General features: G+C 36.3%; 1 protein-coding gene across 1 annotated transcript; it reads right to left on the reverse strand.

The window, feature by feature from the left end:
- Window positions 1-5945: 5945 nt before the first annotated feature.
- LOC122748778 (cytochrome c oxidase subunit 8A, mitochondrial-like) lies at window positions 5946-11713 on the reverse strand. Its single transcript, XM_043994734.1, is given in 3 exon segments — window positions 5946-6166; window positions 6169-6252; window positions 11674-11713. Coding segments are annotated over 3 exon segments (345 nt in total).
- Between the last annotated feature and the right edge of the window lie 212 nt (window positions 11714-11925).

An 11925-nucleotide genomic window follows, 5' to 3' on the forward strand; every position in this document is an offset into this window, starting at 1 on the left:
TATTATTATTACTAGGAACACATGGAATTTTAGTGCTGAAAAAGACCTCGGTTAAGCCAATGTCCTCATTTTGCAGGTAGGGAATTGAGATTTGAAGTGACTTGTCCAAAGTCTCACTACTATTTACTGGCAGATCAGGAACAAGGACACATTACTGACTGTAACTGTATATTCTTTCCTTTAATCATTACTGTGTGTAATTTAAGATTCTAAATGTGGATTCTAATGTGTTCTAATGTGTTCCCCCAGTTTGGGGGAAACTGACTAAAAATCACTGATAAAACGAGTTTAGGTTTTTAAGGGTTTATTGGAAAATAGAAAGAAAAAGATTGAGAACAGAATTCTAACAGCCTGGCATTCCTATCTTTCCTCAAATTTCCTGTGAAGTCCTCTGCCGCCACCACCATCAAGTCCGGAAGCCAAAAAGGCCAGCGCTCTCTGCGCAGGCTCCCTTTCCTCCTTCCTGTCTACTCCCAGACCATAGGAGGCTCCTCCAGTTGATTGGCTGGTAGACTTGATAGACAGCACCCATGAGCAAGCGTCATTTCCTGACGCCAAGGAAAAGCCACAATGCCTCTGAGGCATTTTCCTCATGGTGGAGCTCTCCACAGCAAGTCTCCAGTAGGTGGCGTCATTCCAATCATTACAACTGCTAGAGATCACCAAGTTCTAAGTCACAGACTTAAATTCTACTTGAACCACCTAGCTTCAGTCTGACATTACCATAGGCTGTACTCCTATGCCAAAAACAAGAGGGTTTAACAAGGAAAAAGTGGTTGACTCAGAATAACCTATTTCTACTGTAAGCAGAATTAGTCAGAAACAATATATATAGATTCTTTTTTACTAGAAAATATCTGTTACTATTGGTGAACAGTTTATATAAAGATGAGAATAATGTGAATGAAAAAACTATTGTAATATATCAGAATTTGGATCACTACACAAAAGAGTCCAGAATTAAGAGGATGGTAGAACACTATTTCCTCTCATCAAGCAGTCAGGAAACAAACTTCCATTGTTTTCTTACTATGTGCCAAGTACTATGCTATGTGACAAGGATAAAAATACAAATAAAAGGAAAGATTCATCTCTGGTAACAAAGAAATTATTTTTTTGTAGGGAAGAACAGAGAGAGAGACAGAGAGAGAGGCAGAGAGAGAGAGGAAGCTAAAAACTGAAAGGTCGAGTAGAAAAGGTATCTGCCTAGGGGACTATTAACAAAGTATGGAGAGTCAGATGAAGAGCCAGAAGATTGAAAAATAATTATCCGCATCCCTCCCAAAATAGAAGACCCTGGGTTCAATGAACCAGTGAGATAAAGTGGCTGAAAGAGGGTATGGATATTATAGGATAAGAAGACCCCAGGCACTGAGGAAAGTTCCAGTATGAGAAAGCAGGTGAAGTCTGTAAGCGATGTCTAGAGAATGAAATGCAGAAATGAAACGGGCATAAGAGTTTTGTTGTTGCTGTTGTTTGTTGTTGTTTTGTTTTGTTTTAACTTTAGAGAGAAAGGGACCATAGGTTTTACCAAATTCCAAAGGGGTCCCTAACACAAAGAAGATTAAGATCCCTGAATAGATACTAGGTAAAATGTCCTTATAATGTAACCAGGTGAGGGAGGTTTGAGATGGCAACTATATATTCAAAGAGTAGGATAAATTGGTTTAATCGGTTACCTGTCCTATAAACACATAACTCAGATAATGGAAATTTCAGGACAAAGTGATTTCTTTAGAAAATGTAGGAAGAGAAGTACTGTAGAAAGAGCAGTGAAATCAAAACATAGGAATGGGCATTGGAACTAGAGTTCAACTACTTTTTCCTGTCCAAATTAACAATCCTATAGAGAGAATATGCTGAAACGAAATGTTAGAGAGTTTCAGAAGTATTCAGTCAGTCATTACACATTTATTAAAAACCTAATATGGATCATTTAGTGCTAAGCACTGAAGATAAAAAAAAAAAAAAAGGTAAAAGGCAACCCCTGACCTTGAGGACTTCATGGTCTGATGAAGGATACAACATGCGAGCAACTATGTACAAAAAAGATATATGTTGCGTATATCAGAAATAATCAACAGAAGGAAAACACAAAGAATAAAGGGAATGGGTAGGGCTTTTCCTAGAATGTTGGATTTTAGAAGGCACTTGAAGGAAGCTAGGGTAGTCCAGATACAGGGATGAGAAGGGAGAAAATTCCCCGCATAGCAGGTAGTTAGTGAAAATGTCTGAAGTTGGGAAATAGCAGCCAGAGGAAAATAGTCACCTAGGATGTCTGAAAAAGACGACATCAAGAGATAGAAGTTAAGAGAGTCAAATAGTAACAGCTTTATAATTTTCCTAAGACCAGAATGTGTTTTTCTCAAAACTAATGAAGCAACATATATGTGTAGCAGATAAAGTACTCAGAGCCAAGTAATGTGCTTGCTTCCTTTTTTTTTTTAGATATCACATTTGAAAATACAGATAACGATACTATAGTCACACCTCATTTTCACTTTCCACAAAGAAAGGATGGTGGAAGTACAAAGAAAGGATGGTGGAAGAAGAGCAGTCATAGTAATGGGATAGAAAATATTGAATAAAAAAATCTAAACAATTTTCAAATGCTACCCTCTGCTATCCTCTCCAGTGCTAATGAATAAATTCACATTGATTCTCTTGAGATTCTTAACTTCTCCATTCTACATAAGAGAATATTTGGAATGGGTAATAAATTTGGAGTAAAATTTAGAGAGGGTTTACATATCTCTGAAGGTCAGAGCTTTATATTTCAGGTGTGCCACCACTGAAAAACTAAACAGTTCAAGAAACAGAGAACATATAACATTTTTTACCAATGGATATGGAAATGTGAAGATTCAAGCTTCAGAGATGGAGAAAGTAGAGTATGCAAGATGCTAAGTATAGTGAGGAGTGGTTTTCTTCATCTAACCTTCCCTTGCAAAATCTAACCACTTCCTAGGCATCATCAGTAAGGATTAGGCCATAATAATTCGTTGACAGCATTAGAATAGCTAAAACTTAGAAATAGCATTGGTCTTCAGGAGTTCCATTTTGCTGAATATCCCACTTTCCTTATGATGGAAATCCTAGGTTTAATGCTGCTATAGGGTTCTTGAATCTTCACACAGTGACTAGGTCCTGCTATGTATGTAAAGAATCTATAGGTATATGTTTTATATTATCTAGGTTTCTTTTTTCACTTTCAAGGACATGACATGGTGGCTAAGCAAACTTAACTTTGCATTTCCAAGAACAACTGGGTACAAAAGTCCTTATATAAATTCTGGAGACTGCCAATGTATGTAAGAAGCTGTGAGGGAGCAGCCAAGTGGTAGATATTTAAATATGTACTCTTTTATTCCTGTTACATATGATTTTATTGGTTTGAAAATTTATGTCAAAAGTAAATTTACTCTGCATGCAAGAGTAAAATCATTTATAGTGTGTTCATGTGGAAATGTCACTCCATTTTGTAAAATCACTTAAATAGGCCTAACTGAAATATAGCCAGTACAAAGGAGAATTGAAGTTTACCAGAAATGATTCCAGAACTGCATTTGATTAGTCAAATCCACTATAATCCACAGATTCACTAGACATGGTAATGATGATGATAAAATTTATAAAATGCTTACTATGTGCCATGCACTGTGCTGATTTTTTTTTAGAATTATTATCTCATTTGTTCCTCAAAACAATACTGGGAGTAGGTACTAATATATTTTAAAGATGAAAATGATGCTTTATGGGTAAAGAAACTAAAACAAACAGAGGTCAAATGTCTCACCACAGTTCACACATTTAGTAGGTAACAAAGGCTAGATCTGAACTCGGGTCTTCATGACTTTAGGCACGGTGCTCTGCCATTGTGCCATTTAACTGTCACTAAATATTTACTAAATAGTGGGGGGTGTGCTGCTCCCCTCCCCCACAGAAAGAAGGAAGGGGAAAAAAAAGAGAAAGTCATCAATCTTCTGAGAATCACAGATGGTCTAGTACTACCTTACATTGGAGTGGATGTTCACAACCACCAACAGAATACCACATAATTCCTCATCATCCCCACTGAAAAAGACTGGAATAGTGTCCATCAATCCCACCTTGTGGTTAATGGATCAAATGACAGCTCCTTCCCCCATGTTTAAGCTACATATTTTGGGAAAGACAACCATTACCTATCTGAAGGAAAATTTCCTTATCTATAACATGAAAGCATATGGTGCAGCCGATAGATCTCAAATCCATCCTTAGATACCAACTGTATGACATTGGACAAGTCACAACTTCTTTCTGCTTCATTTTCCCAACTGTAAAATGGGGATAATAATAGCACCTACCTCCCAAGGGAAATAATGAGATATTTTAAAAACATGCTTATCAAAATGTCTTAGTAGGCACTATATACATTTTAGCTATTATTATTACTATTATTAAAATATTTAGGGGACAGGTAGGTGGCACTGTGGATAGAGCACCAGCCCCAGATGCAGGAGGACCTGAGTTCAAATCCGGCCTTGGACACTTGACACTTACTAGCTGCGTGACCCTGGGTAAGTCACTTAACCTTCATTGCCCTGCCAAAAAATAAAATAAAATAAAAATATTCAAACCACATTACTGACAGGGATGTTGTGACAATAAAATGAATAAAAATGGGTAAATTTTTTTGTTAAATCAGAAACCTATACATGGATGTCAATTATTTCCATGACCATAACTTTTATTAGCTTTCTAATAAAGTTTATACTTTAATGCATAGTCATTGCCCAGGAATGATTGGGATCTCCATGGTTATGCAATCAGAATACAATCTTTGTTCAAAATAGAAAGGCTCAGAGCACAGCCTATTTCACAAAATATTAGATATAGGAGAACTATCCTAATTTAGTACTGAAAAAGCCAAAGGGTTTGCCACCAGGAAATTGATATTGTAACTTAGTCACAGGCAGGGTAAGATATGTCAGTAGAGAGGCTCTCTGTATGGACACAAATACACACACACATACATACATACATATACACACTCACATACACACACACATATATATACATACATGCACACACACATATATATACATATACATATATATCTTAGAAAAAAATCAAGGATTTAGAAGTATCACCTATTAATGGTGAGGCATCATTCTATCAATGCATATATAATGCAAAAGAATCATTTCAAAAATCTTAAATCAACATAAAAATGCACTATTGTTAAGATTTTTACATTAAAATTCATCCCTATGGTAGTCTGAAGTCCCTTCATCTAGCAGTCTTCAAGATAAATGTATTTTCAAGCATAATTTCAGTATAGAATTACCTTAAAGTATCTGCAACTCCTTTTAAGTGGCTAGATCAACCCTAGCACATATTTCCTACATGATTACCTCCTATTAATTTATAATTCTTGTTTGTGTCTCACTTCTTCCAAAGGTTCACATGATAAGAGATTTTTAGAGTTAGGGAGGTCCTCAGACTTCATTTAGTATAGTAAGTATCTGAGGCAGCTAGGTGGTGAAGTATATAGAACGCTAAGCTTGGAGTCAGGAAGTCCTGAGTTCAAACCCAACTTCAGACTTTAGCAGTATGAACTTGGACAAATTATTTTACCTCTACCTACCTTAGTTTTCCTTCCTTCCTTCCTTCCTTCCTTCCTTCCTTCCTTCCTTCCTTCCTTCCTTCCTTCCTTCCTTCCTTCCTTCTTTCTTTCTTTCTTTCTTTCTGACTTTAAAGAGAAATTTCAACTGACTTTATTTTAACATGAAAGGAGGTCCGGGTCTGCCCAGGCCAGAACACACAGCACTAAGCCTAGCAATGCCAAAGGAAGGATCAACTGGTCATGATTGACTCATTGGAAAACTGAGTCTGCAGGAGGAATGCAGGGAAGAAGAGCTTGAGGCCCAGAGGGGCGCAGGTGGGTGCAAAGGCTGTCTCCTTCACTCCTTCTTGTAGCATTCCAGGTGGGCTAAGACCCAGCCACCGGGCACGAGGAGGCATAGGAAGCAGACCGTCATAGCGATGATCTTGTCCACAATGCGCAGCTCTTCCCAGGGCAGCCACGCATACAGAGGGGCGGGGGGCATGCGCAGGAGGCCGCCGGCCGGGCGCGTCAGGCGGCTCAGCTGTCTCAGAGCCAGCACGGACATGGCAACCTCTGAGATGAAGCCGGGATTGGACGCGGGGGTCTGCGGCCGAGGAGCGAGGAGGAGCAGAGACAAGGTCGCCCAGGAGAAATGGCCCTACCTTAGTTTTCTTAACTGCAAAGAGAGGATAGTGATAGCACCTACCTTTCAGCATTGTTGTGAGGATCAAATGAGGTATTTGCAAAATACTTAGTGCTGTGCGTGGCCCTTATTCAATGCTTGTTCCTTTTCCGCCCTCTTTCGTCTAACATTTTTCTAAAACTGGATAATTGAACGATTCCAGGTAACTTAGTATTATTTGAGATTTACGAAACCCAGGGATTCATAGACTAAAGCAAAAGAAAACAGATAAAATATTCCATACTCTTAAGGAGATTACAGTATAGTCTGAGCTAGCCACATATGCAAATTTAGATATGTATAGAATAGATATAAAATTGATAATACCAGGCAAATAGATACAATGGATCAAATAAGGGACCTGGTGTCAGGGAGGCGAGTTCAAATTCTATTTAGGAACTTACCAGATATGTTACCTTAGGCAAGTCACTTAACCACTATTTGCCTCAGTTTCCTCATATACAGCGGGGATAAAAATAGCACCTATCTCTCAATGTTTTGAGAATGAAATGAGATATTTATAAATAAATTTGTAAAACTTAAAAAGATATATAAATAATATTATCATTATCATAATTATTATCATTACTAATATTTTCAATATTCAGGTTTATTTGGGAGGGGAACAAACTAGTGGAGAAGGAAATGAAAGTCTTTTGTAGAATATGATTCTTGAGCAAACAGGAAAGAGATTATGAGCGCTAAAGGAAAGAAAGTGTGACTTCCAGGAATGGGGCACAATCAGTGAAGAGATAGGCAGGAGGAGAAGTGTTGAAATGAAACACATCAAGATGGCCATTTTTCTTGAACAGCAAAATATAAGAAAAAAGTAATGGACAATTAAATGGAAAGGTGGTTGGCTGGGTGTCATTATATGAAGTGTAACAAGGAACAATTGGAGTTTTTAGTAACTAAGTGACCTGGTTAGATTTGTGCCTCAGGAAATCGGTTTGGTAGTTGTATGAAAGATGGATAAGAGAAGAAAGAAACTTGAGGAAGGGAGACCAATAAAAATATTGAATTAGTCTTATAGTGAAGGGGATAACAGCCTGAACTAGGCTACTATTTGTATAAATGGAGAAAGGGTTGTTTTGTTTTGTTTTTGATGGGCAGTGAGGGTTAAGTGACTTGCCCAGTGTCACACAGCTAGTAAGTATCAAGTGTCTGAGGGCAGATTTAAACTCAGGTCCTCCCGAATCCAGGGCCAGTGCTTTATCCACTGCACCACCTAGCTGCCCCCTAAGAAAGACGTTTTGGAGGTAGAAACAAGATTGAGCAGCTAAGTGGTTATGTAGATTTAATAATATTGAGTAAGGAGTTGAGAATGACACAAATCTACATGAATGGAAGAACCATAGTGCCTTTGACAGAAATAGAGAAGTTTATTAGAAGGTCAAATTGAAGAGAAATAAAAAAGTTCATTTTTGAGCATGTAGAATTTGAGATGCCTATAGAACATCCAGTTCACAATATAAAGTAGGAAGTTATGGACTGGAGACTCATTGCTCTGCATCCACTTCCTACATATCCAAATCTGTTGACATATGAGGTCATTTCTACTATCATAACATTTCTCATGTGTTTTCATTGATGATTCCATAGTCACTACCCTAATTTATGTTTTTAAAATTTTATAATATGGATTATTATAGACCTGCTTGTCTCAAGTCTGTCCTCACATTCAGTCTTATCTTAGCTGCCAAAGTGCTTTTTCTGAAGTTTAGATTTAAACAAATCTAACCCATATTAAAAAAAAATCAATGGTTCCCTATTATATTTCATATGTTAAAAAAAATAGGCCTCTTTTGGGCTTTTAAAATTCTTCATAACCACACTATGTTTTCAGTCCTATTACACTTTGTTCCCTTCTTTACACTTCTTTTGTTTTGTTTTGTTATGTTTGTTTGTTTTTGTTTTTGAAGGTCAATGAGGATTAAGTGACTTGCCCAGGGTCACACAGCTAGTAAGTGTCAAGTATCTGAGGCTGGATTTGAACTCAGGTTCTCCTGAATCCAGGGTGGTGCTTTGACCACTGTGACACTTAGCTGCCCCATTTGTTTTTGTTGTTGTTGTTGTTGTTGTTGTTGTTTGTTTGCTTTTCCTTACACTTTTTGATTCAGCTACGGTGGCCTATTTGATGTTCCATGCACAAGACACTATTTTCTATCTTCATGTCTTTTCATTGGATATTCCATGTATCTAGAATGCTCTCCGTCTTCACCTATGCCTGTTACTTTCCCTAGCTTCCAATAAAATTCAGCTTTAGTGCTACCTCCTCTAGGAGACCTCTCCAAGTACTACAACTTGTTAGTGCCACCCTATAAAAGGAAACTTCAGTCTAATCTATCTTAAATAAGCACAATTACTTATGTTGTATTCCTTAATGAGGGAGGAGGGAGGGAGGGAGGGAGAGAGAGAGAGAGAGAGAGAGAGAGAGAGAGAGAGAGAGAGAGAGAGAAATAGACAGAGAGACAGAGAAACAGAGACAGAGACAGAGAGAAAGGGAGGTTTTTTCTTGGTTTGTTTTGTATTTGTTTGGGTCTTTTTTTTTTGTTTGTTTTTCAAATGTTTTTGTTTTTTGTTTTGTCCAGGAACAATTTTCTTTTATTTTGCTTGAAATTGGGTGCCCCTTTCTCACTTGGACTGGAAATGAAGAGGACATTAATTATTAGCATGGAAACTATAAACTCTCTGTTCTGAGCTGACTTGTTTGACCCTTCCTTAAGCAGCCTGGTAGAAGTTCTTGATATTACTATCAGAGTTAGTATAGACATTAGATTGGATTTTTCTCACTTCAGAATTCCCTATCTTAAGTGATCTACCTGCCTCAGGTGCTTGAATAGTAGGAATTAAGGCCTACATGGCAAATATCAAAATGTTGAATATTTTAGGACCAAAAAAGTCATGCCTCCTTTGCATTAATCAATACTCTTCAATTCTAGCTATTCAACTACTTCAACCAATTTTGAATACAACTACTCTGCCATCTAGTCTCTCTGTCTCTGTCTCTGTCTCTGTCTTTCTCTCTGTGTCTCCATCTCTGTCAGTTTCTTTGTCTCTGTGTGTCGATTTCTTTCTCTTTCTCTTTCCTTTTCCCTCCCCATTCAATATTTTAGTAACTCTGAAAACAACAGAAACAACAAACTAATATTTGTTCTTAGGAAATCAAGAAGAATTTATCTATACATATATATTTGTGGCAAACCAACTATTTGATTGAATTAGCCAATAATTCTATCAAAATGGTCAAAAGAGTAGCTCCCCTGGAGATACAACATCATTCCTGTTTCTGAGAATATAGTTACTGTTTGAGAGCTACAAATTAACCAGAGTGTATTATGGTTTCCTGAGAAGGTAGAAAAGTTGGAATGTGGCAGTTTTTTGAGTATATGAACAAATACTCAATTTTTTCATCAGATAATTAATGTCTGTACTTCAGCTTGTAGGTATAAACACAGCTTTAGACAACACTCAGATAGGATAGGCTATATCTTAAAACATATAAATGTCTGCTCAAGTAAACCTAGTTACCTTGAAAGTAAAATTTCTTATATTCCATGCCTTTTGGAAATATGAAATTATGTTTCCTAAAATAATGGAAGTTGAAATTGCTTTAAAGCAATTCTTACCTAGAGTTAGTTAACAGCATATAAGTGGGTTATGACTTGCTGTTACTGTTGTATAAGTGAAACAGACTAAATTTAAATTGCAGTTACTGTTTAAATGGAAATTGGATTTAGTTTAGATCTGATAAAAAAGAGGAAAGAAATGAAATGTTATTTTTTCCAGAAAGTATAAATGAAAACACATATATTGGAAAGTATTGAGGGTGTCTTTTGGTCTGGAGTATCCATTTTGCCTACCTATATTGAGCTCAATGTTTTAGTAATTGCTCAATACTTCAAAATTCCCACACTACTAAACCTAAGGATCTATTGTCTTAACTAAGGCTTGGTAATTACAAGTAAGACCTAGACAACATAAATAATTGAACTACACTCTGTCCATTTCAGTTACATTGACCATATTCACACCCAAATGAAGTTTAGGACATGGTAAATGTCATTGAGTATGCAAAATTCAGCCTTTAACAAAGGACAGTCAAACATGTAAGCCAGGCACTTGATTCTATGGCCATGAATAAACATGGTCACAGTCCCTGGGTTTGAAGCTATTGCAGATGCTGTCAGATTTCTTTTGTCATTTAAGCTACTTTTCAAAAGCTAAGTGGAGGAACAAGACTGTTAACCCAATCAGTTAAGGGAAAAAAATATGAATTCTTATGGTGCTTTCTGGCATTTTTAAAAGACTTTTAATGTAGAATCATAGTTTTAGAGATGAAAGTGACCTCAGAGTCCATCCAAATAAAACTCCTTATTTTATAGATGAATAAAAGGAGGCTGAAGCAAGTTAAATGACTCATTCAAGGCGACAGAGGTCTAAGTAAGCAGTAGAAGCAACATTTGAACTCAGAACTTCTTTGTTCTTTCTACTTTATTATGTTATTAAGGTTTATCAAAAGATTTTGAATACCTCAAATCATTCCATTTTTACAATGACCTCATGAGATAGGCAGGGCAGAAATTATATACCCATATGTAAATTTAGAAAACAATATTGGGGGAGGGAGCCAGTATAGGTGACTATCATCTTTCATGTAATTTACTATTTCACTCTCATTAAAAATATTATCCAGCACATTTTCTTTGCTATAATAGTTTAGATATTAGGCATGAAAACTTTTTTCTGAATTTTAAACAATAATTCCATCTTTTTTTTTGGTTAATTCCCCATTGATTGTGTAAATCTGACCTTAACCCCTCTGGACAGGAGTTAAAAAGCATTGGTTTTTCTTGGTCCAATCTGATTTCCTAAAATTTTGGCAGATACCAAAAGTGTGGGCTCAGAAGGGACTTTTCCATTGCTTTATACTTTATTTTTTAATGTTTTCCTTGAAACTTAGTTGTGACATGATTCCTCAGGAGTCCTAGCCACCTGCCAAGTTTGAAATATTTTGTTCAGCTGTTCTTTAAGTTACTGATGAGAAAAGTCTTAATTCTAATAAAATGGAAATTTTATTTTTCCAACTTGTCTGAAACTTCAAAACAACTAAGTGGATCATGCTACCTTTGGAAATAAAAAAAAAAGAAAAGCATATACGAAGGAAAATAATAATCAAATAACCTTTTCATATCAAAGAATATGCTGGATACAGAGAATCAGTAAGGGTTGTTACACTTATAATAACAAATTGATCCTGATTTTGGAGGAAGTAACTTAATAGAGAAGTTGTATATGAAACTGTCATTTCAGTTCATTTAGTTAACAAATCATTGTCCCTCAATCACTTAATTAAAATGGATTTATGATTCTGTGTTGATCTGTATTGAATGAAGTTTACCTTTTTCGCCGACCAATATAGCGTGCTGTAGAGAGTACATGCCAGGGGAAAAGGCATGATTGTTAACCTTTAGGAATCTATAGTCTGGTAGATAGAATTCAAAGGATTTTGAAATTAGAAATGAAAAAAAAAGGAAAGAAAAAGTATGTTGTCCTTTTAATGGGAAAATGAAAGAGGAAAGAGGCTATATGCTTAACAGTAAGAAGGAATAAAATATTCAGCCATTCTAATTCATTTTATTTGCTTCAAATA

Source organism: Dromiciops gliroides, chromosome 1, assembly GCF_019393635.1.
Source record: "Dromiciops gliroides isolate mDroGli1 chromosome 1, mDroGli1.pri, whole genome shotgun sequence".
Lineage (NCBI taxonomy): Eukaryota > Metazoa > Chordata > Mammalia > Microbiotheria > Microbiotheriidae > Dromiciops > Dromiciops gliroides.